The sequence below is a fragment of the Pongo pygmaeus genome, chromosome 17 (assembly GCF_028885625.2).
Source record: "Pongo pygmaeus isolate AG05252 chromosome 17, NHGRI_mPonPyg2-v2.0_pri, whole genome shotgun sequence".
NCBI lineage: Eukaryota > Metazoa > Chordata > Mammalia > Primates > Hominidae > Pongo > Pongo pygmaeus.
Genome location: NC_072390.2, coordinates 62,455,332 through 62,481,132, shown reverse-complemented (window position 1 = coordinate 62,481,132; position 25,801 = coordinate 62,455,332). Strand labels below are relative to the sequence as shown.

At 40.6% G+C, this 25,801-nt stretch overlaps 1 protein-coding gene across 1 annotated transcript; it reads right to left on the bottom strand.

Moving 5' to 3' along the window:
- Positions 1-11,612: 11,612 nt before the first annotated feature.
- Positions 11,613-12,855, bottom strand: LOC129018930 (thiopurine S-methyltransferase-like). The gene has a single exon (XM_054461018.2). It carries the CDS (start codon positions 12,853-12,855, stop codon positions 12,178-12,180), a length of 678 nt encoding a protein of 225 aa, XP_054316993.1. The 3' UTR covers positions 11,613-12,177.
- Between the last annotated feature and the right edge of the window lie 12,946 nt (positions 12,856-25,801).

The following is a 25,801-nucleotide window of genomic DNA, read 5'->3' as shown; positions in this document are numbered from 1 at the left end:
TCAAAGGCCCAGCTTAAGCTCCATCTCCCCCTTGAAGTTTTCCCAAGACACTCCAGCCAACACTGCTCTGTTTTTTCTTTTTTTAATAACTGCATAGAGAGCTTCAACAAGAGCTTTCTACTTCCTCTTACCTTAATTCTGGACTTCTGGCCTCCAGAACTGTGAGACAGTAAGTGTTTGTTGCTTAAGCCCCCCAGTCTTAGGACTTTGTTACAGTAGCCCCAGGAAACAAGTTCACTAGGCTTCGACTAGGAAATAGGTGTATTCTCCAACCCAACCCATCAGAAGAGTAATCTCATAGGGCAATTAAAATGTCCAGGAAACTACTGTTTAAATACTCGATCCCGCTTCCCCTCCCATAGCCCAGGTGGGTTGGGCAGCCTGGACTGGCTGGGGCACGTTGGGAATTTCTGGTCAGCTGCTCTTCCTGGCCCCCCACCTGGTCCTAGAGGGACTTCCTGATCCCTAGAAGGCTGGAGAGGGGAGGGGAGGTCTTGCCCATCTGGAACCAGGGTAACCTGGCTTTGCTGTTGTGCTGTCGGGAAACCGTTTCATATGGACTGTCTCTGAATTGGCCAATGTTCTGAACTAATTATTCCTCTCAGGGACACTTTCATGAAGGTCCCACAGAGAACCCTTGACTGCACTTCCTATGAAAGGTGATACATTTGATCAGGTGACCAAGTGGGCCATGTACACCTTCCCCATGGTGCTAGGGGAAGGGTGGGCCATGTACACCTTCCCCATGGTGCTAGGGGAAGGGTCTCCACAGCCCCTGCTTCCTGCTGGGCTGTCTCTTCCCTCTGGGCAGTCCTCTGGGGCATGAATAGAAAAGACCTCAGGGCTTCTCTCTCCTGCAGGGCCCACCCCTGGCCCAGGAGAAAGCTGCAGACAGGTGATCTTCTCACCTCCCCATTACCCTGGGCCAGAGCCTTCTCACCTCCCCATTACCCTGGCCTCTTGTCTGTGATTGCTCAAGCCCAGTGTGCCCGTAGCTCCTGGGGGCAGCACACCTCCCACGTGCCTGTGGGTGTAGGACTCACAGCACAGCCACAGCTCTCACTCTTCAGAAACATCCTTGGTCACTTTGACTTCAACCCCTTTACATCCTGTGGCATGTGAGGCTGAGTCCTACAGGTGATCCACATCTCACTCCTAAATGTGCAATGATAGCTCCTATGCAAGTTGTTTTGCTTTTGACCCAGTAAAGGAGCCAGGGCTGGGGTATGGAGGGAATGGATGTATCAGATAAGCCTGGAACATCTCGTGCAGGGATGTAAGGTAAAGCTCCAAGAATCTAGGAGGCCTATGAGGAGATGCAGGGTCCAGCTCAAGGCTCCCAGGGACCACTCCTGGGACAATGTGGACATCAAAACCATAGTGAGAAGAATTACTTATAACCCACACAGTAGAAAAAACTCTTGGTTCTGTGCTTAAACTAAGAAAATAAAACAATTCTAGAAATCAGAAGTATGTCTGCAGTATTTTACTTTTCCACCAAATGCCTTCCCAGAGAGCAAGTCTCACTTGACTTCATTCTTCCCATTTTTCAGGTGGAGATATGGAAACCTGGAAAGATATAGTGACTTTTCTAGAATTGCTTAGTGGTCTGGTCAATGAGAAATCTAGGACCAGACCCCAGGTCTTTTGAGCTCCGTCCAGTGTTCATGATGCCCTTAAGCTGGGTGGGGGTGACAGCTGTGAGCAGCCTCCACTGCCCAGTGCTCCAGGGTTTGCCTCTGCCCTGCTAGGGTGGCCCCAGCTTCTCCCTTGAGTCTGACCAGCTCTTTATTCTCCTGGGTAGAATGAATACCCTTGGATCAACCCTCAGAGGATCCGACCACTCTCCCAACTCCTGGCCCCGATGCCAAAAACTTATTAAGCGGCCGCCTGTCACCTCCACCTTAATAAATAAGAATCTCTTTTCAGTTTCTTTGTCTCCCTCACCTCAGGGCCCACCTCCTGTAACCACACTGTCAATTACACCTCATGTCTAGCAAGGCCAGAGCTAATGAAAAGCAATAGAGAATTCACTGCCTTTTAATGACGGAAACATGGCTTTTTACAAGGAGCAATTTATTGGGCCAATTCCCCTCGTCCATCACCCAGGGGAGCTGCTGCCTTTTTGTACCCTGCATTTGTTACTGTGTCAGGCACTGTGTAAAATTGCCAGCCAAGCACTGAGGTGAAGGCTCTGACTCAATTTACAGGGTGACATCTCTAATCTCCCTCCTCAGATCAGTAAGTGATCCTGGCAATGATATGCATAGAAATTAATTACTCTGTCCCTCCTACTCCCCTTGGGCAGCCAGGAGTGGGGCAACCTCCCTGGCCAGAACAGCTGGGCCAACTGTCCACTGACCTTCACCAACCCTAGCTGCTTGCACTGGCAGGAGTATGCAGTGGGGGCAGAGGACCATGCTGCCCAGAAAAGGCAGAGAAAAAATGCACGGGAGGAGAGCATCTTGTGCTGTTAAGCTCTATTGAAGGTCAAGGGCAAGTACCAGGTCCATCACCACTTTCGAGAGAGAGATGGAGTCAGGGGATACAGGAAGAACACCCCAGGAGATTCAGGAGATATCTCATTCTGCCACTGATTTTTTCTGTGGCCTTGGACATGGGCCTTCATTACTAAAGTGTTTCAAACAGAGTGATTGTTTGGATGTTCTGCAAAAATAGAACTCCTCTCCATATCTCCCCCTGCCCACCACCCCATCTCATTTTCTCTGGATAATGTACTAAATACTTCAGTCACTTGATTTTAGGCTTGGTTGAGGTATGTGGGCTTAGGCAAGTCTCTTTAATTTTCTGTACTCTAGAGTCATATGGTTCATGATCTACCCAGTTCCAAAGATAGCTATGGGAGTCAAATGAAATAAATTTCTTTTAAAATATGAGAATATATCATTTAAACTCCAAACCCAGGGTTATCTTGAGGGAAGGATATTAATGGCTCAATTTACTGGGCCGTTAGGGAAAATTGGACCTTCCATTAGAGAAAATGACCATTATGAGGAGGACTGGTCAAGAGTTCCTGCCTCAAAGTATTTTCCAAACTTCTCATCACATCTGAAGCCCTGCCATTAGAGATTCATCTATCTGAGTCTTCAGATTTATTAATAATAAGTTACTGCTTACTTACTCAGTTGTAAGTACCATACTTAGATAGATAATCATGGCAAATCTGCAAGTAAATACTTATGAAATTGTCATCTTATGAAATTGAGATTCTGAGGGATAAATCAACTGCTCTAGGCCTCTCTTTAAACAAAGAGGACAGAATTTTTAAAAATCAACTTCACTGTGATATAATTTGCAAAGAATAAAATGCACACATTTTAGATGTACAGTATGATGAGTTTTGAAAAATGCATACATCCATGTGACTATCACCATAATCAAGATATTTACCCATGACTCCAAAGGTTTCCTGATGTTTCTACCCAATTGATTTTCACTGCGTCCCCAGGCAAACCCTGATCTGCTTTATTCACTGTTGATTAGATTTATCTTACTTAGTATTTCATAAAAGGAAAAGCATACAACATATTTTCTTTTGTTTCTAGTTTTTTTCACTCAGCATGTGGTTTTTAAAATTTTATCTATGTTTTTGCATGTATCAATTATTTGTCTCTTTTTACTGTTTTGTTCATCTTTTCACCTGTGGATGGACATTTATTTTTTTCAGTTTTTGGCAATTTTGAAAAAAGTTATCATAAACATTTGTGTACAAGTTTTTGTGTGGATGTATGTAGCTTTTAGATAGATTTCTTAGGATTTTCTAAGTCCATGATCATGTTCTATGCACATAAAGGCACTTTTGCTTATTCGTTTCTTATTTGTAACACTTTTATTTCTTTTTCTTGCCTTATTGCTCTAGCTATGACCCCCAAATACAAGGTTAAATAGGGGTGATAAGAAAGAATATCTTTGCAATGTTTCCAATATTTGGAGAAAAACATACAATATTTTACTATCAAGTATGATATTAGTTATAAATTTTTCATAGATACTCTTTATCAGGTTAAGAAATTTCCCTTTTATTTCTAGTTTGCTGGTAATTTTTCTAAAAAATCATGAATAGGTGTTGAATTTTATCAAATGCATTTTCTGGATCTGTTTAGATAGACATATGGTATTCTTTATTCTGTTAATATGATAAATTGTATTGATTTTTTTTTTTTTTGAGATGGAGTCTCGCTCTGTCACCCAGGCTGGAGTGCAGTGATGCGTTCTTGGCTCGCTGCAACCTCTGCCTCCCGAATTCAAGCAATTCTCCCTGCCTCAGCCTCCCAAGTAGCTGGAATTACAGATACCCACCACCACACCTAGCTAATTTTTGTATTTTTAGTAGAGACGGGGTTTCACCATGTTGGCCAGGCTAGTCTTGAACTCCTGACCTCAGGTGATCTGCCCACCTTGGCCTTCCAAAGTGCTGGGATTACAGGCATGAGCCACTGTGCCCAGCCTGATTTTTGAATATTAAACCAACCTTATATTTCTGTTATAAACCCCACTTGGCCATGGTATATTAGCCTTTTTATATGTTGCTGTGTGCAATTTACTAATTATTTGTTAAGGATTTTTGTGACTGTTTTCATAAGAGATAGACCACAGTTTTCTTTTCTTATGTCTTTGGTTTGGTACATGGGGTAATGTGCCCTCATAAAATGGTTTCAGAAGCATTACTTCCTCTTTATTTTCTGAAAGAGTTTATGATGGACTGGTGTTATTTCTTTCTGGTATTTTCTTTGTGGCAAAGTTTTGTTTGTTTATTACTAATTCCATTTCTTTAACAGATATAGGACTCTTTAGATTTTTCTCCCTCTTTTTCAGCCAGTTTTTGTTATTTGTGTCTTTTAGACAATTTGTACATTTCACCTAAGTTGTTGAATTTATTGACATAAAGTTTCTTGTAATATTCTCTTATTATTATATTGATATCTGTAGTATTGGAGTCAAGATTTTAATCCTGTCTGACTAAAAAGTTATGCCCTTTCTCCTGTGCAGTCCTATTCTTTCTATGAAATGCAGTCTCTGGGAGGGGTCATAGATGAAGTCCTAAGGAAGAAATACCTTAACAGCAATTTAAAGCCAGGTGGGATCAGGTTTGCTAGAAGTAAGTTCATGTATATGTGCATAAACCTGGGGTCAAGGAGGCCAGGGAGTTGAGCCGAGGAGCTCAGGAAAGGCAGGAGGAAGAAGGCAGACACAATTTGTTTCTTTAAAGTAATTGAGTCATAGACTTGAACTGCCTAAGCATGCCAGGGTCTTACATGGCATCAAAGGGTGGGTCTGTGGGTTTGGGGACCGGGGTAAAGTAGAGGAGATGCTATTTTACTGAACCTATGCACAGTGTTTTGAGTTAGGTTTGCCTATAGCAACGTGTCTTGAATGATGACTGAATTTCTTTCACTGTTTTCTCTAATGGCAAAACTGTCACTTTTTTTCAGTAGATATTGACAACACATAGCTTTAACTTGGCACAAATGCATCATTTACTTACCCAGAAGTCATCCATCTCTCCTCTCAAGTGGGCAGAGTTCACCTTCTATCTTAGAGGCAAAGGATATCAGACATTGGCTTTCCCAGCTTCCTTTGCATCTGGGAGTAGCCTTGTAACCTATTTGAGTATAAAGAAAAATCTGACTGGGAAACCTCTGGGCAGAGATTTCCTTTTTTCTTTCTGATGAGCTTTCTCTCTGTCCTGCCCTGGCTTCTTGTCTTTTAACTTTCTTATATGAGTATCGCATGCCTGGGACATGCACAGTTCTCTTGGAACTGTGAGGAAACAAAGCTGAGTTTGCAAAGCCAACATGCATCAGATGGCAGAACAGAAGGATAGAAAGAACCTGGGTCCTTGATGATATCATTGAATAGCTGAACCATCTACTTCCAGGATTATTGATATAAGGTAGTGTCTTTTTAAAAAGCCACTGTTAGATGGGTATTCTGTTATTAGAGAGTTAACATCTTAACTGATGAACCCATTAGGTCCATCTCTGTTCAGGGGTCTCACCTGGTACCAAGATGATTGTAAGATCAGAAATATAGGCAATCTAATAACATAGCAGTGCTAAAAACCAGGATGGTCCAGAAAATGCTTAATATAATATAAATTTAAGATTATGAGCAAAATGAAAACACAGATTTAATTTTTCCCCTAGAGAACTTTAGAACCCTGTAAGAACATAACAATGGTTCTGATCCAAAGATCCCAGTAGGGGAAACCTTCTCCAGAAGTGTAGGTTTTAAAAGTAAGAATTTTGTAAGATTGTGGAACACTCATAACATTCTTCTCTTTGTTATTTATATCATCTCTTGCCACTTTCTCCAGAGCAATTGGCAGTATAACCCTTAAGTCACGAGGGACTTGGCACTTGCAAAAGGGTAGTAAGAAAGAATAATAACCCTCTCTTGCAAAGGCAGCTTTCTTAAGAGAAGATGAGCCCAGAGGGATAGAGGATTCTTGAGATGAAAAGGGAGAACTGCTACTGTCTAGAGGAGAGAACTTGAGCAGCCAATCAACCTATGAAAAGGTCAGTCTCTCTAGTAATCAGAGTAATCAAGGAAATACAGAGAAATAAAAATCCAAACTATAATATGATACTATTTTAAAATTTATTCAAGGTACTACTACAGAAAGAAATACATCTGAACACACCGTGGTTGGTGAGGATGTGAAGCAATTCTAACTCACATGCTGTGCTGGTGAGAGGGTAAATTGCTAAAACCATTCTGGAGAACAATGGCAATACCTGGTAAAGTTGAAGATATGCAAACACTTCTACCCAGCCTCCCCACTTCTGGGTCTGTACTCTACATAAGAAGGTTCATAAGAGCACGGTTTGTAATTGCTCACTGTTTGTGAGCATTTGGAAATATTCTCATTCATCAGGATGGGGGGATGGATCAATTAACTGCTGTGTATTGACACAGTGCAATACTACATAGCACTAAACACGAATGAGCCAGCTCTTCTCTGGCTGAGTGTGGGGAGTTGCAGAAGATTGTACACAACATAACATCATTTATACAAGTTTAAAAGCCTGCTAAACTGGACTGTGTGCCCTTTATGGGTACATCTAGCACCTTAGTAGTATAAAGAGTTACACAAAAATTACAAAACCTAGTTCAGGTAGTAGTTAGTTCCTACCTCTCTGGAGGTGGGAGGCAAATGGTATTGGGAAATGATACACAGGGGACTGTGGATGAATTTGTCAAGCTGGATGATGGTATATGGGCCTTCATGGTCTCTTCATGGTATAAACATACCATCTGAAAATTTTCATTGATACTGTCTTAAAAGTAATGGGAAGCAGAGAAACAAAGGAGATTTGCATGGGATAAGTCTTGAGGGCTTGATGGTAGAAAGGTCAGTGGTGAAGGCGGGAGCCTCTGAGTCAGAGACCTGTGTCTGAATCCCAGCTCTCCTGCTCACCCACTGTGGTTGGTTTGAGGGGCAAGTTAATTAACCTCTTGTGAACCTGATTTTCCCAGGTGCAAAATAAGAATAATGATATTTACTCTTACATGAACATGGTCAGTTCAGTAATTAAATAAAATATTTTAAGTTTCTAGCTGCCTTAGTCTGTTTGTGTTGCTATAAAGGAATACCCAAGGCTGAGTATTTAAAAAGAAAAAAAATTGATTTGGCTTATGATTCTGATGGCTGAAAAGTTCAAGATTGAGCATCTGTGTCTGATGAAAGCCTCAGGCTGTACATGCCATCTCCCCTTCTCCTTCCGCCATGAGTGCACCTGCACCTCCCCTTCACCTTCCACCATGAGTGTACCTGCATCTCCCCTTCACCTTCAACCATGAGTGCACCTGTCATCTTCCCTTCACCCTCCACCATGAGTGCACCTGCATCTCCCCTTCGCCTTCCACCAAGAGTGCACCTGCATCTCCCCTTCACCTTCCACCATGAGCACACCTGCATCTCCCCCTCACCTTCCACCATGAGTGTACCTGCATCTCCCCTTTGCCTTCCATCATGAGTGCACCTGGCATCTGCCCTTCACCTTCCACCATGAGTGTACCTGCATCTCCCCTTCACCTTCCACCATGAGTGCACCTGCAACTTCCCTTCACCTTCCACCATGAATGCACCAACGACCTTCCCTTCACCTTCCACCATGAGTGCACCTGCATCTCCCCTTCACCTTCCACCATGAGTGCACCTGCATCTCCCCTTCACCTTCCACCATGAGTACACATGTCATCTCCCCTTCACCCTCCACCATGAGTGTACATGTCATCTCCTCTTCGCCTTCCACCATGAGTGCACCTGCATCTCCCCTTCACCTTCCACCATGAGTGTACCTGCATCTCCCCTTCGCCTTCCACCATGAGTGCACCTGCCATCTCCCATCTCCCCTTTACCTTCTACTCAGGGAAATGGCAAATGCAGAGATCACATAGTGATAGAAGAAGCAAGACAGGGGAGGTGCCAGATCTTTTTCACAACCAGCTCTTGTGGGAACTAATAGAGTGAGAACTCACTTACCCTTAGGGAGTGTGTTAATCTATTCATGAGGGATCTGCCCCACATGACCCAAACACTTCCCATTAGGCCCCACCTCTAACATTGGGATCAAATTTCAACAAGAGGTTTGGAGGGGACAAACATCTAAGCCATGGCACAAGTACACTGCCTGAAACATTTTTAGGAACACTATGCATTCTGGTTTATCTAGGACAGTCTTGGTTTATATCTTCCAATCCCAAAAGTGTCCTGATTGGAAGATAAATAATACACATTGAAAATACTCCATGTAATTAATGTTAATCCCTTTTTTGGTTTTCAAGTCCTTGGAAAGAGTAAGCAACAGCCTTTCCTCTCTTTCCAAATGTATTTCATACCCTATCTATGCAGTGAAAGGTTTACACATTCCTCCATGCTATAAGCTTGGAGTACCTAATCCAGTGGATTGAATAACTACAGGATTCTTGCTCAAATTTCATTAAGCTCTAGAACCAGAATAAGCTGAGGAGTTCAGAATTTTTAAGAGTATAATGGGACAAAAAGTGTTAATGACAAAGAGCAAAAAAGTTGCTGAAGAAATATGATGAAAACTTGTGTTGAGTACTTAGCATGTACCAGGTATTTTGTGAGTCCTTCATGTATAGTAACTCATTTAATCTGTATAGACAAGGAAACTGAGGTTGAAGAATTAGTAAGTTCTATGAACCAAGGCAAACTGACCCCAGACTCTATTAATTACCATTTTCTATTGCCAAAGAGTCTGATATGAGGTAACAGGATTCAGTTTTAAAAACAATTAGTTCAAAACACCATGCTCAAATGAACGTCGTCTCTTCAGGAGAGACAACAAAGCCCTTCAAAGCAGCTTGTTGGAAGGCTGTCTGTGGGTTTTCACTATGTGGACTTTGCTGAGCATAACTAGAATCTTCTTTGGGAATTTCCGTCACAATCTTGGCATAAGCCCTCAAATACCTTCATATTTTTTTAATCGTTTAAGGTGGATGTAATTTTTCTAAAAGAGTCAAAAGTTGCTTAGAAATTGGGTGCAGTGGCTCATGCCTGTAATCCCAGCACTTTGGGAGGCTGAGGCAGGTGGGTCATGAGGTCAGGAGTTGGAGACCAGCCTGGCCAACATAGTGAAACCCTGTCTCTACTAAAAATACAAAAATTATTCGGGCATGGTGGTGCGTGCCTGTAGTCCCAGCTACTTGGGAGGCTAAGGCAGGAAAGTCGCTTGAACCCAGGAGGCGGAGGTTGTGGTGAGCTGAGATTGTGCCATTGCACTCTAAAACTTCCATATGGCCATACCTAATTACAAAGACTGGAAAATGTAAGCAGCCATGTGCCTAAAAAGAAGACAGGGAAGGGGATTTCGGTGAATAGCTAGTGATTTCTGCCACAGGAAATGGTTGGGCCACATAGGAAGTTTTGTATTCTGGTCTGGTTGGGTCTTTTTGCAAGGTGGCATTGTGTGTACACGATACAAACAAGAACGTGTCCAGAGACATGTCTGGGACCAGAATACCATCAAGGTCGTTGTGATTGAGCTTCCCATCTGGAATGGACTTCCTAAAGGGCTCCAAAGTTTATTATGCAAGCTTATTAAAACTTGCTGCTCATAGCTATGCCTTGCCCAAGATACTGTAGTGAATGCTGATTTTGTGGGTCCTTTTCTTTCTTCCCTTTGGGTAATCCTGTTCTGATCCAAATGAGTAAGCTCCCAGCACTTGACACATGTTTTTTGTCCCCAGTTGTGGTCTGTATGCTCCCATTTAGCTCAGGCTGGCTTATTTCATTTTTAAAAAGTCTCATGCAAAATCTCTTGGAGACACGATATTTTAAAATATAATATTGGGGGAGTTTGGAATCAAAGGCTTTATAACAATAATAATATCTACTATTTACTGACTGCTTACTATATGCCAGGCACTGAATAGACATCTAACTTAATACTTGAAATAATCTCATAAGGTAGATATGCAATTAGATGAATGGTTGAAGCAAAATAGAAAATTTAAGTCTATCTGGTAACTGTTTTTAAATAACTAAAGGACTATCATGTGGGAGTGAGATAAATATTCTTTCTGCATTGTCTCTCAAAACAAAACTGGGACCTCAGACATTATAAGCCACTGGCAGACTTAGGCTTAATGTAAGGAAGAACTTCCTAACAGTTACAGCTGACAGAACTAGTCCAGGCTAACTCACAAGATACTAATCTCATTGCCTTCAAGAGGAAAACATCCCATTTTGATGCCTGGAGGGTGGAAGTTGAGGAAACTCAGCCATCTGTTCATCTATCTCTTCATCGGTCCGTCGATCCATCCATCCACCTGTTTTTGTTTGCATGCATTCACCAGTTATTTATTAAGGCCCAGGAACTGTGCAGGGTGTTAGTTGGGGAAGTCCATCCCTGAGATCCTATGAGTCTCTGACTCTCAGCCTGTAATATGGCCCTCAACACTGGGATTCCCTGTCACAATCTTCAAAGTACACGATCTAGAAGTCTATTGTGAGCTGTCTTCTTAAAGAAAGTCACAATTTAAGGCTCATCTGACTTAGAAAAAAGGAAGTTCTGTTAACCAGTGTACTTCATCCACTTGGAATAACTTGGAAAACAGTAATCTAAACAAAATCAGAAAAGCAAATTGTTTTTATTTATTTATTTATTTATTTTTAAACTTAAAGAAAAATTTATTCTTATAATTTGGGAATGTTTGTTTCATATAGATTGTTTAATTAAAATTTATTCATTTCTTGATTCTGTTACAGATTGTTTAATTAAAATTTGTTTCTTGATTCTGTTATATATATGGAGAAACCATGTGAAAAGGGATGCTAGGATCTGAGTAAAAGACAAGGGTTTATAGTAAAAACTAATCTTTTATATAACTTTTGGGACCACCTTGAACTCTACTGAAGTGTTATATTTCTTCAACAATTCTAAATTTCATAAAGAATGTCAGGCCAGGCGCAGTGGCTCACGCCTGTAATCCCGGCACTTTGGGAGGCCGAGGTGGGTAGATCACCTGAGGTCTGGAGTTCGAGACCAGCCTGACCAACATGGTGAAACCCTGTCTTTACTAAAAATACAAAAAATTAGCTGGGCATGGTGGCACACACCTGTAATCCCAGCTACTTGGGAGGCTGAGGCAGGAGAATCACTTGAACCTGGGAGGCAGAGGTTGCAGTGAGCTGAGATTGCGCCATTGCACTCCAGGTTGGGCAACAAGAATGAAACTCCATCTCAAAAAAATAAAATAAAATAAATGCCAGTTTTTCTGTGTGTATTATATTTAATATGCATTGCATTTAAAAATTTTTTTTAATTGTACAGGTAACACATGCTGATTGATAAAATATCTTGCAATCTGTAAGACACACAGGCATAATCTTTCATATCATAATCTCCTCTCCAAAGGAGCTACCTGAAAAGTTTAGTTACATCTTTGTCTCCTAAAACTTTTTTTAGAAAAAGTAAACGGCTTTACTAAAAAGCCATTTTTAGTATAGATTTATCATATGATTTATAAACAATTTAAAAAATTCATCCATTACATTTTCAGGCTTTAGCATAATTTTCAATTCCTCAAAAACATGTCAATGTGATTTTATTTTATCTGTTTCATTTACTTTTCTGTAAGTAGATATAACTTTTCAAAAAGATAGTCAATTCCCCAACTTTTATGTCATTCTTCAAAAGCATCAGCCTTCTCAAGACAATGTATATTGCATATTTTACCAAACAACCTTTCAATTTCAGCATGTGGAACATAAAATGGTGGACCTGGATGTTTAGTTGGATCATAAGAAAGAACACACAGGAGATATTGAAACTTCTTTCCCAGGAGGGATAACATTATATCCGCATAACATTTGCGATCACCTGGATTAATGGCAACAAATGCTCCTCTATCCCAAATCATGTCAAATTTGCCAATATTTGTCCTGGGAAGATCAAAAATACTGCAACAGTACAATGAAAAGTTCCCTGAAGAACTCTTAAATACTTTGGTTCCAGGAATTTCGGTGATTGGTTCTTCTGAGTAAGAAAGATTCTGCTCTGTAAAAAATTCTCGTATCCCAAGTTCACTGATTTCCACACCAACTACACTGTGTCCCTGGTCTGCAAACCATTTCATCTCAACCGCTTTTCCACAAAGAGGAAAAAACACCCTCAGTCCACTCTCGCCTTTAAGAAAAGTATCTAAATGCTTCTTTAATAGCTGATGTCTTTGTTCCTGATGAAAAGCAATGTTGCCATTCACCCACTTGTCTTGCCATTCTTCCAGAGTTAGTACTTGGTTTTTCTGTACCTCAGTATCAGAGTACTCTTCAATGTCAAGTGAAGTTCTTGTACCATCCATAGTTTCATAGACATCTTTTTCTCACAAGCATATGTCTTCCATGCCTCGCTTACAGCGGGTTGCCAGCCATTGCTTCCGCCACCAGTGTCGTCCCAAGCAAATTGTTTTTAAGGGCATTAATGGGACTAAAGATGCTATCAAGTGGAGGTCCTCAGGGATATGAGTTAATAAATTTATAAAGTTCTTTGTAGCACTTCATCACAATGGCCAATGCTGATTTATATATGGATGTCCCTGATGAGGGTGAGCAGAGAGCAGATTCACGAACAGGCTTAGACAGCTCCAGTCCTATCTGTGGGATTTACCTCATTCAGGAAACCAAGATTCTACAACAGTTTCTTTTTTGCCATGTCCTTGTACACTTGGGAGTGCCGTTCATCCCTTCTGACCTGTTTCTCATCTGCAGTGTAAGGGGACCGAGGGAAAGGATCTCTAGAGACCTTTCCAGTTTGAGCAGTCCATGATCTTATGATTCTTTTTATTCATTCAGCAAATCCTGAAAACTATGGTTTATTCTGGGTCGTAGTTTCTAGCTTTGGGGAGGTCTGTAATCACATAAGCACATTATCTTAGAGACAGTCCTCTGAGAAGTATGATGTGCATTTCAAGGAAATGCATTGGAAGAAGCCAGTCTTTGGTCAAAGGTTTGCTTTGGGGGTCAGGCCATGGCTGGCCACCTCAGTCAGATTGAAGGCCCCAAATGGACCTGCTTTAGACAGCTTCGGTCTTTTTCAGCAAATGGAATTGCATGGAGAAGAGCGGAAATGGAAGATGCTCACAAGAACTTGAAAGAGATGCCATGAAAAAGCTGAACACACGGAGAAGAAGAAAGGCTGAGACAGAAAGATGGGCTCTTGTTACTTCTTCTCTACCCCCTAGGAGCCTTCACTCTGGCTGTGTAACAATCACACTATTTTTTAATTTGTTTTCCCAACAGATCCACTGTCTGAGAGGAAATCTACAGCCCCATGTCCACTGGAGCATCACATGTACATGATTCAATTAACCTTTAAGGTGGCTCGGGAAGTTTGTGCAATAGGAGAGCCATGCCTTAATTGGCAGCCTGACACAGACAATAAAGTTTGATCAGATGAAGAGGGCATCGGAGACATCATTAGCATCCTCTACTGAAGACTGCGTGGGGTGTAAAAGTTGTTTAATTTCTGCTGGAGAAGTAAGGGAAGAGGAAACCTCGTTCACATTTCCTGCATGTTTTGTTTAGTAAAGATCACATTTCCCTACTATAAACATCAAGGAGGCCCAGTATTTTGGTGTGTGTACAGCTTCCAACCTAGCTTTTACTGCTGTGCAATCCACCAAATGATCATTTCTCTGTTATTAAAACTTTGCATTTCACAAGAGCTGTTTTGGAAAAACAAACATAAATAGAGGCAGATGGGGTAATTCCTTCTCAAGATTTTCAAATGGAAGAAATGGATGGGGCAGAGGGGAAGTGAGACAGTGTGCTAGAGAAAGCCTGGAGGAGGGTGGCTGTGTGTGTGTTTGTGTCTGTCTGTGTGTTTTAACTTTCACAAGAGTAGCAGTTGGGGAGAGGGACTCTGGAAACCATGGAAATGAGTACAAGGTCAATGTCTGGGTACTCTCTTATTATTCAGAAGAGTTATAAATCTTAGCCCTTCCAGGAAGCCTTGCCCAAATGAGAAGGGAAAAGAAGGGAAACTAACATTTACAGAATGCCTTTTGTGTACTAGGCACAGCCCAGATGGTCTCCCTGCTTCTCACAAGCAGCCCTAGGAATGAAGTTTTATTATGCTGCTTTTCTAGATGAGGAAATTGAGACAGAAAGTTTGCGAAAGTTGTTGAGAGGGCCAGCCAGTAGGTGACAGGGCATTAATTCCATTTCAACTCTGCCTTTCTCCCCTACCCCATTAGAAGGAAAAGTAATAGGCTTCTTCAAATAGAATCTGACAAAAAAGCTTCTCTCTAGTAAGTGGATCATCTTCCTATTTTCCTGCAACAGATAAAAAATGTCTACCAACTGAATTTATTTACTAACTAATGTGCATTTAAAAGAGCTTTGAAATGTGCAATACTAAAAATGAGCAATTAATTTTCACTTATACAAAGACACTTAAAATTAAATAGAGCTAGACCAATGTGGGTATGATTATCACTGCTTTGTTGTAAATTCTTTTGGAATTGACAAATTGTCATCAAACATAGAGCAAATGCTCACTCTGAACAAAATACTGAGGACAGTGGGGGAAAAAAAGAAGTAGAAAAAGCCTCGGTGCTTTCGAGGAAAGGAGGCAAAGAAAGAGAACCAAAGGTGGATACTACATATACCATGTTTACGCCATGCACACACACACATCCAAACATGCAACATGTACACTCACACACACATATACCACAGAATCACACATTACTCTGGGCACTAGGGATACATGCTAAACCAGATAGACACAATATCTGCACTTATGGAGCTTACAGACTTGAAGGGAAGAGATCCCCTGAATAAGTAATTACAAGTTTGAAGAGGAGGGAGAAGTTGGATCAGGAGGGGCTTGTTGAAACAGGAAGGACTTGGGAACACTTCAGAATCCTGGCTCTGTGTGTCACTGGGCAACAACTCATTGGCTCCATTTAAGCCTCTAACACCAGGATCGAATTTGATGCTCTCTGAGGCCCTCTCTTGCAGCTCCATTACACACTGTAACTGTGAATGTCATGGGACGCCACTGTCCCAGACAGAAGGTGGGATGAGACAAACTTTATATGTAGAACGCTTTCCCCTGAGGGCCACCGTCCTATATCCTTCCCCTGCTTCACCACCCAGCACACTTTGCCTGCTGGACCATGGTCCTGGCACTTTGGACAGCTCCCCCAGCACTCCTCTGACCTAATTGTCATCAGTGTGCCTTGGGTCACTTCTCCCCTTCAGTATCCCCCCCTACCCTGGGCCAGGCCTTTGGTGTCCCCCTGACACTTGTGCCAACAGGGCAGAAGGCTGAAGGTACTCTCACCTAATCTTTGACCATTTCAGTTGCAGCCTCTGGAGATAGTGCATTAGTGGAAAATACCCATGCTTGATGGAAAAGGTGAGAATTTGAAGGCAGGAGAAAGAATAGCATCAATGCAGGTGTCTGGGAATTTGGGGGAAGGGAGGGCATTGAAGTCTGGACTGGAAGGAAGGGGGACCTTTATCCCACTTTCATGTTAGGCCTCCCTCAGTGTTGAATAGACCCGGAGCAGAAATAGAAAGTTTGAGGGGCGATGTGATACTTAAGCACGGAAAGCTCCCACCCCACCCTTAGATGCATGTCTCTCCTAATTCCTTAATTTCCAGGTTTCATTCAGGTTGTTTCTCCCCTGATGGAAGATATAGAAATAGTCTGATGAAGCAGTAACTCAGCAGAAATAATGATGATGGTGATGATGGTGATAATAACAATGATAATAACTGAGGAAAGAATCACTTATAGAGCTTTTTATTTTCCATTTTTGTTTTCGTTCTGTCTCAGATGAGCATCAGCTAATTGATCTTTCTGGCATCTCTGTGGTGTAGGTAAGAATTAGAATTCCTTTTCAAGAAATACCCAGCTTATTAATAACCAAGGAGGGGGCTGATAAACTGTTTAACTGACTGGCTTGTCCCATCCAAAGCTTCGAACACAGAAGCTCAGCTCTGTTCATGGAGCTTTCACGATCAACCCATGAGCAAGCAAACAAACAAAAAACGCTTCCAGAATGTTGAGATTGCTCCCAGCTGTTACAACTTCATAGACATTGACATTGGCAGACTAGGATCTTACTAAAGGTTAGTTTTTATTAGCTTTGAGGCCTTGAATATGTCCCTTAGTCTTTCTGGCTTCAGTTTCTCCATCAGTGAAATGGGAATATAAATACTATGTTGTGGGAATATTGTTTGAATCAATAACAAATGTGCAGTTTTGAGTTTTTGACAAGCCCATAAAAAGAACAAAAGTAGAACCCAAGGTTTAGAGGAGAATAACAGGTAAAGTACAAGATCCTCAGAAGCTTGGAAAATCTTCAGGGTCTGCCCTACCTAGGAGGCACCTTATTCCAGACTGCCTCACCTCTCTTCTACCCTCATCAAATCTCAGCTGGACAATGCTCCTTTTCTCAAGAACCATGTTTTCTTTCAAATAATATGATTAACTAGTCATGGACTAAGCAATGGATGGCTATAAGCAATGTAAAATACGATATAGTTCTTCTAAGTAACCATTTATGTTTAAACACTGATTTTCCAAGCAGTCCAATTTTTTAAAAAAATTTTATATTTTCATAATGTTAGGTACTGTTCTATTTGCATGTGTTAATTTTAATTTTACTTATTCTTTATATAAAGTAAAATGCATTCTTCTTGGTGTATAGTTCTGAGGTTTTACAAATACCTAGAGTTAGGTAACCACAACAAAGATACAAAACATGGCTATCATATCTCCAAAATTTTCCTTTGGCGTCAACTGCTTTCCCACCTCCAGGCCCTGGCAACCTGTTTTTACAGCCTGGTTTTCTCCAGAATGTCATATGAGTGGAACTGTAGAATATGCAGCCTTTTGAGTCTATCTTCCCTCACTTGACAGAGTGCATTTGAGCTTTATTTGTGTTGATTCCTGTATTAATAATGTATTCCTCTTTACTGCTGAGTAGTATCCCATTGTATGGATGTTTCACAATTTGTTTATCCATTCATTACTTAAAGGATTGCTTTTAGGTTTGGGTATTAATTATGAACAAAGCCATTACAAACATTCACGTACATGTTTTCCTGTGAACCAATTTTCCTATTTCTGTTGGATAAATAGCTGATTGTTGAGTTGTATGATAAGTGTATGGCTAACTTTATTTTTTTCAAGCTACCAAGCTCTTTACCAGATGGGATATATCATTTTGCATTCTCATAAGCAATGGTTGAGAATTTCAGGAGTTCCACATCTTCACAAGCACTTAGTATTGCAAGTTTCCTTTATTTTAGCATATAATGGGTATATAGCAGTATCACCTTGTAGAGTTGCCCTTTATCAAGTTAAGAAAGTTCTCTTCTTTTGTCAGATGCTTTTCCTACACCTATTGGGATGATCATGTTTTTTTCTTTCATTTATTAATATGGTGAGTTACATTAATTGACTTTCAAATGTTGGCTTAGACTTGCATTCTAGGGATAAATACTACTTATTCATAATTTATTATTATCATTTTTTGAGACAGAGTCTCGCTCTGTAGCCCAGGCTGGGCGTGATTATAATAGCTGCTTTCAAGTTTCTGTCTGATAGTTCCAACATTTGTGTATCTTGTCATTGGTGTGTGTTAACTATCTTTCCCTTGAGAATTGATCATATTGTCCTAGTTTTCCCTATATCAAGTAATTCTGGTTTTGGGTTTTTATGGTGTGACTCTGGGTCATGTTAAAAATCCTCTGGAGAGCCTTGAGTTTTCTTGTCTTGGCAGTCAATCAAACCAGTTAGGTTCATTCCATAAGTCCTGTCTCACTTTCTGTGGGAGGAAGTGCTGATGTCAGTTTGGTTCTCACGTCTGCCTTAGGCCTTCCTCATGTGTGAGCTTCTTGGGGGTTAGTCTGGGACTTGGTGTTGGCCTATATTCAGTTCTGACATTCTTTGTTATCTTGTTTTTGTTTTCTTCTGTAGCTGTGAAGCTTATGGTGAAGTCCAAGACTTGTATCAGTTTAGACACAGAATTGGTGGCATTCTTTTATTCAGCTCTCTCTGCTGTGGAGCTTCCACCATATCCTCCTGCTTCATTTCTGAAGTTCTGTGTTTCCCTCCAGTATTATTTCCCTTCAGCCTGAACAACTTTCTTGTTTTTAAGCATTTCTTTTAGAGTAAGTCTGCTGATAATGAATTCACTTAACAGATTTCCCTTTGTCTGCAAATATATTTATTTCACCATCATTCCTGAAGGATGCTTTCAGTGAGAATTCTGAGTTGACAGTTCTTTTCTTTCAGTACTATAAATATGTTGTTTCACTGTTTTCTGGCTTCCATAGTTTCTAATGGAAATTTGTACTTATTCAAATTCTGCTTCCCCTACATGTAATGTACCATGATTCTCTGGCTGTTTTCAGAATTTTTGTTCTTTATCTCTGGTTTTCCATAGTTTGATTATGATATGTTTGGTGTGGTTATCTTTGATTTTATCCTGTTTGGGGGATTCACTGAATTTGAATCTATAAATTTATGTCTTTCATCAAATTTGGGCAGTTTTCAAACATTATTTCTTCAAATAGTCTTTATCTGCTACAATCTTGTTCTACTTCTTTTCTTGTAGGACTCTAATGACACAAATGTCAACAATTTGATAGTGTTCTGGAGGTTCCTGAGGCTTTGTTCATTGTTTTGTCAATTATTTTTCTTTCTGTTCTTCAGATTGGATAATTTCTATTCATTTGTCTTCAAGTTCTCTGATTCCTTCCTCTCTCATCTCTATTTTGCAGTTGAACCCACACAGTGGGTTGTTCATTTCAGATATTGTGTTACACAGTCCTAAGATTTTCATTTGGCTAGACACATAATTGTAAGATTCACCAAAGTTGAAATGAAGGAGAAAATGTTAAGGGCAGCCAGAGAAAAAGTCAGGTTACCCTCAAAGGGAAGCCCATCAGACTAACAGTGGATCTCTCAGCAGAAACTCTACAAGCCAGAAGAGAGTGGGGGCCAATATTCAACATTCTTAAAGAAAAGAATTTTCAACCCAGAATTTCATATCCAGCCAAACTAAGCTTCATAAGTGAAGGAGAAATAAAATACTTTACAGACAAGCAAATGCTGAGAGATTTTGTCACCACCAGGCCTGCCCTAAAAGAGCTCCTGAAGGAAGTGCTAAACATGGAAAGGAACAACCGGTACCAGCCACTGCAAAATCATGCCAAAATGTAAAGACCATCGAGACTAGGAAGAAACTGCATCAACTAACGAGCAAAATAACCAGCTAACATCATAATGACAGGATCGAATTCACACATAACAATATTAACTTTAAATGTAAATGGACTAAATGCTCCAATTAAAAGACACAGACTGGCAAATTGGATAAAGAGTCAAGACCCATCAGTGTGCTGTATTCAGGAAACCCGTCTCACGTGCAGAGACACACATAGGCTCAAAATAAAAGGATGGAGGAAGATCTACCAAGCAAATGGAAAGCAAAAAAAGGCAGGGGTTGCAATCCTAGTCTCTGATAAAACAGACTTTAAACCAATGAAGATCAAAAGAGACAAAGAAGGCCGTTACATAATGGTAAAGGGATCAATTCAACAAGAAGAGCTAACTATCCTAAATATATATGCACCCAATACAGGAGCACCCAGATTTATAAAGCAAGTCCTGAGTGACCTACAAAGAGACTTAGACTCCCACACATTAATAATGGGAGACTTTAACACCCCACTGTCAACATTAGACAGATCAACGAGACAGAAAGTCAACAAGGATACCCAGGAATTGAACTCAGTTCTGCACCAAGCAGACCTAATAGACATCTACAGAACTCTCCACCCCAAATCAACAGAATATACATTTTTTTCAGCACCACACTACACCTATTCCAAAATTGACCACATACTTGGAAGTAAAGCTCTCCTCAGCAAATGTAAAAGAACAGAAATTATAACAAACTATCTCTCAGATCACAGTGAAATCAAACTAGAACTCAGGATTAAGAATCTCACTCAAAACTGCTCGACTACATAGAAACTGAACAACCTGCTCCTGAATGACTACTGGGTACATAACGAAATGAAGGCAGAAATAAAGATGTTCTTTGAAACCAACGAGAACCAAGACACAACATACCAGAATCTCTGGGGTGCATTCAAAGCAGTGTGTAGAGGGAAATTTATAGCACTAAATGCCCACAAGAGAAAGCAGGAAAGATCCAAAATTGACACCCTAACATCACAATTAAAAGAACTAGAAGAGCAAGAGCAAACACATTCAAAAGCTAGCAGAAGGCAAGAAATAACTAAAATCAGAGCAGAACTGAAGGAAATAGAGACACGAAAAACCCTTCAAAAAATTAATGAATCCAGGAGCTGGTTTTTTGAAAGAATCAACAAAATTGAAAGACCGCTAGCAAGACTAATAAAGAAAAAAAGAGAGAAGAATCAAATAGATACAATAAAAAATGATAAAGGGGATATCACCACTGATCCCACAGAAATACAAACTACCATCAGAGAATACTACAAACACCTCTACGCAAATAAACTAGAAAATCTAGAAGAAATGGATAAATTCCTTGACACATACACGCTCCCAAGACTAAACCAGGAAGAAGTTGAATCTCTGAATAGACCAATAACAGGAGCTGAAATTGTGGCAATAATCAATAGCTTACCAACCAAAAAGAGTCCAGGATCAGATGGATTCACAGCCGAATTCTACCAGAGGTACAAGGAGGAACTGGTACCATTCCTTCTGAAACTATTCCAATCAATAGAAAAGAGGAATCCTCCCTAACTCATTTTATGAGGCCAGCATCATCCTGATGCCAAAGCCAGGCAGAGACACAACCAAAAAAGAGAATTTTAGACCAATATCCTTGATGAACATTGATGCAAAAATACTCAATAAAATACTGGCAAACCGAATCCAGCAGCACATCAAAAAGCTTATCCACCATGATCAAGTGGGCTTCATCCCTGGGATGCAAGGCTGGTTCAATATATGCAAATCAATAAATGTAATCCAGCATATATACAGAACCAAAGACAAAAACCACATGATTATCTCAATAGATGCAGAAAAGGCCTTTGACAAAATTCAACAGCCCTTCGTGCTAAAAACTCTCAATAAATTAGGTATTGATGGGACGTATCTCAAAATAATAAGAGCTGTCTATGACAAACCCACCACCAATATCATACTGAATGGGCAAAAATGGAAGCATTGCCTTTAAAAACTGGCACAAGACAGGAATGCCCTCTCTCACCACTCCTATTCAGCATAGTGTTGGAAGTTCTGGCCAGGGCAATTAGGCAGGAGAAGGAAATAATGGGTATTCAATTAGGAAAAGAGGAAGTCAAATTGTCCCTGTTTGCAGGTGACATGATTGTATATCTAGAAAACCCCATCGTCTCAGCCCAAAATCTCCTTAAGCTGATAAGCAACTTCAGCAAAGTCTCAGGATACAAAATCAATGTACAAAAATCACAAGCATTCTTATACACCAACAACAGACAGAGAGCCAAATCATGAGTGAACTCCCATTCACAATTGCTTCAAAGAGAATAAAATACCTCGGAATCCAACTTACAAGGGACTTGAAGGACCTTTTCAAGGAGAACTACAAACCACTGCTCAAGGAAACAAAAGAGGATACAAACAAATGGAAGAACATTCCATGCTCATGGGTAGGAAGAATCAATATTGTGAAAATGGCCATACTGCCCAAAGTAATTCACAGATTCAATGCCATCCCCATCAAGCTACCAATGACTTTCTTCACAGAATTGGAAAAAACTACTTTAAAGTTCATATGGAACCAAAAAAGAGCCCGCATCACCATGTCAATCCTAAGCCAAAAGAACAAAGCTGGAGGCATCACACTACCTGACTTCAAACTATACTACAAGGCTACAGTAACCAAAACAACATGGTACTGGTACCAAAACAGAGATATAGATCAATGGAACAGAACAGAGCCCTCAGAAATAACACCACATATCTACAACTATCTGATCTTTGACAAACCTGAGAAAAACAAGCAATGGGGAAAGGATTCCCTATTTAATAAATGGTGCTGGGAAAACTGGCTAGCCATATGTAGAAAGCTGAAACTGGATCCCTTCCTTACACCTTATACAAAAATCAATTCAAGATGGATTAAAGACTTAAATATTAGACCTAAAACCATAACAACCCTAGAAGAAAACCTAGGCATTACCATTCAGGACATAGGCATGGGCAAGGACTTCATGTCTAAAACACAAAAAGCAATGGCAACAAAAGCCAAAATTGACAAATGGGATCTAATTAAACTAAAGAGCTTCTGCACAGCAAAAGAAACTACCATCAGAGTGAACAGGCAACCTACAAAATGGGAGAAAATTTTCGCAACCTACTCATCTGACAAAGGGCTAATATCCAGAATCTACAATGAACTCAAACAAATAGACAAGAAAAAAAAAAAAACAACCCCATCAAAAAGTGGGCGAAGGACATGAACAGACACTTCTCAAAAGAAGACATTGATGCAGCCAAAAAACACATGAAAAAATGCTCACCATCACTGACCATCAGAGAAATGCAAATCAAAACCACAATAAGATAGCATCTCACACCAGTTAGAATGGCAATCATTAAAAAGTCAGGAAACAACAGGTGCTGGAGAGGATGTGGAGAAATAGGAACACTTTTACACTGTTGGTGGGACTGTAAACTAGTTCAACTATTGTGGAAGTCAGTGTGGCGATTCCTCAGGGATTTAGAACTAGAAATACCATTTGACCCAGCCATCCCATGACTGGGTATATACCCAAAGGACTATAAATCATGCTGCTATAAAGACACATGCACATGTATGTTTATTGCGGCATTATTCACAATAGCAAAGACTTGGAACCAACCCAAATGTCCAACAACCATAGACTGGATTAAGAAAATGTGGCACATATACACCATGGAATACTATGCAGCCATAAAAAATGATGAGTTCATGTCCTTTGTAGGGACATGGATGATATTGGAAATCATCATTCTCAGTAAACTATCACAAGAACAAAAAAACAAACACTGCATATTCTCACTCATAGGTGGGAATTGAACAATGAGAACACATGGACACAGGAAGGGGAACATCACACTCTGGGGACTGTTGTAGGGTGGGGGGAGGTGGGAGGGATAGCATTGGGAGATATACCTAATTCTAGATGACGAGTTAGTGGGTGCAGTGCACCAGCATGGCACATGTATACATATGTAGCCTGCACATTGTGCACATGTACCCTAAAACTTAAAGTATAATAATAATAAATAAATACATAAATAAATAAAAAAGATTTTCATTTGGCTTTTAAAAATAGTTTTCTGTATTGATAACTTTTCCCAGTTGGGAAAAACGTGCTGCAGAAACATCGGAAACTGAGTAATACCTCTCAATCAATGTCATGGTTTTCAATAATTGACATGAAGTTTCTGATTATTGTTTCATAGTACTTTGCATGCTCTCCCCATTACCAACTCGTTTTATGATGATGTTAATATACAGATGTTACTTTAACCTGTTTTTTAATTTATCTCAGCTATCCCACAAGTACATTTTCAAGTGATTTGTTTATTTAGTAGCACCTCATTTATTGTGAAAGTATTTTCATTTATCACTGTGAAAGTGCTAGTGAAATTTACACGTGGCTTCTCTTTCATTTCTAAATTCACCCAGAGCCAAGGAGTATTTGCTGTTCTTCTCCTCAGGGCCAAGATCACATTCCTGTCTTTTGTGGTTGGATTGCCTATTGTCATTCTGCACCAACCACATGCTGGAATGTGTCTCTCCTTTTTCTCTTCCTTTTTGTCAAAAGTGTGAATACCGAGACCAGATTGGGTTCACTATCGGATGAGGGTCACCTCCTCATTACCCATCAAGCATTTTTCGAGTAAAACTTGACTCTATCTTTTAGTCTATCTCTACCTCTGAGAATGTTTGATGAAAAATTGTGAAGTTGAGTTAACACTGGAGTGCAGGTCTGCATCTGGGATCAGAGTATTTTTGGTGTATCTATTCCTAAGGGGTCTTAGAGATTGGCTCAGGGAAGGTAGGGTGGGCTTTGTTCTAGACAGTCACTTCTGGCTCTGGTCCACTCCTCAGCTCCACGATGAAATTTCCAGTTGTACCTGGGCATCTTCCCATAGTTCTCAGCCAGCTCAAGCTCATATATTCCAACAAGAAGGCATAATCTTTCTCCCAAACTGGCTTTTCCTCCAAGACTCCCAATAATCTTGATGACTGTCTTGGTCTGTTTTGTGCTGTTATAACTGAATACCATAGACTGGGTAATTTATAATGAACAAAAGTTTATTGTCTCACAATTATAGAGGCTAGAAAGTCCAAGATTGAGGGGTCAGCATCTGCTGAGGGCTTTCATGCTGTGTCATCTCATGGTGGAAGGCAGAGGAGCAAGGGACAGCAAGAGGGGCCCAAACTCATCCATTTATAAGGAACCTACTCCTGCAATAACAAACCTGCTTCTGTGATAACGGCATTAATCCATTTATGAGGGCAGAGCCATTGTGGCCTAATCACCTCTCATTAGGCCCCATGTCCCAGCACTGTTGCACTGGGGATTAAGTTTCCAATACATAATGTCTTGGGGAACACATTCAAGCCATAGCAATGGCCCTCCAGGCTTTCCCTCATCCTCCACATCCTGTCAGACACCATGCTCTGCAGACCCTTCCTGCTCAGCCTCTTGGCTATCTCATCTTTCAAGCCCATTTCTCCTGTCATCTCTGTCCAGGCCTCCTTCTTCCCCCTTGCATGATGGTGATAGCTTCCTACTACTCTAGCACCTCTAGCCACCAGCCTTGCTCCCTCTAATCCCTCTCAGAGGCCAGGGAGCAGCTTTGATGGAACACTAGGTCCCTCTCTTGCTCAACAGACTGCAGCAACCCATTTTTCTTATAAGAAAGTAACAAATTCTTTAATCTTCCATTTCAGGCCCCTAAACAGACCAGGCTTACCTTCTTTCTTCTCCAGCTTTATACTTTATCAAGATTGGTTCAGTGCTTCCACAAGCACAAAAGTTAGTAGCTTAGGCCAGTAAAAGCGTATTTGTTGTTCAGGTCACATTGAGACAGTAGGTGATGGTAGTGGGGAGGGAGAGATTTTCTGCTCTGCCCAGTCCTCAGGACTCTAGCTCATTCCACCTGTGGCTTCTTATTCCTCCAGGCTATCAGTCTTCTATTCAGCCTCCTGAAGAGGAAATAGAATGTGAATCACTTGG

Coding starts and splice junctions, on each gene's coding strand:
- LOC129018930 (XM_054461018.2), bottom strand. CDS start 12,855: ATGGATGGTACAAGAACTTCACTTGACATTGAAGAGTACTCTGATACT.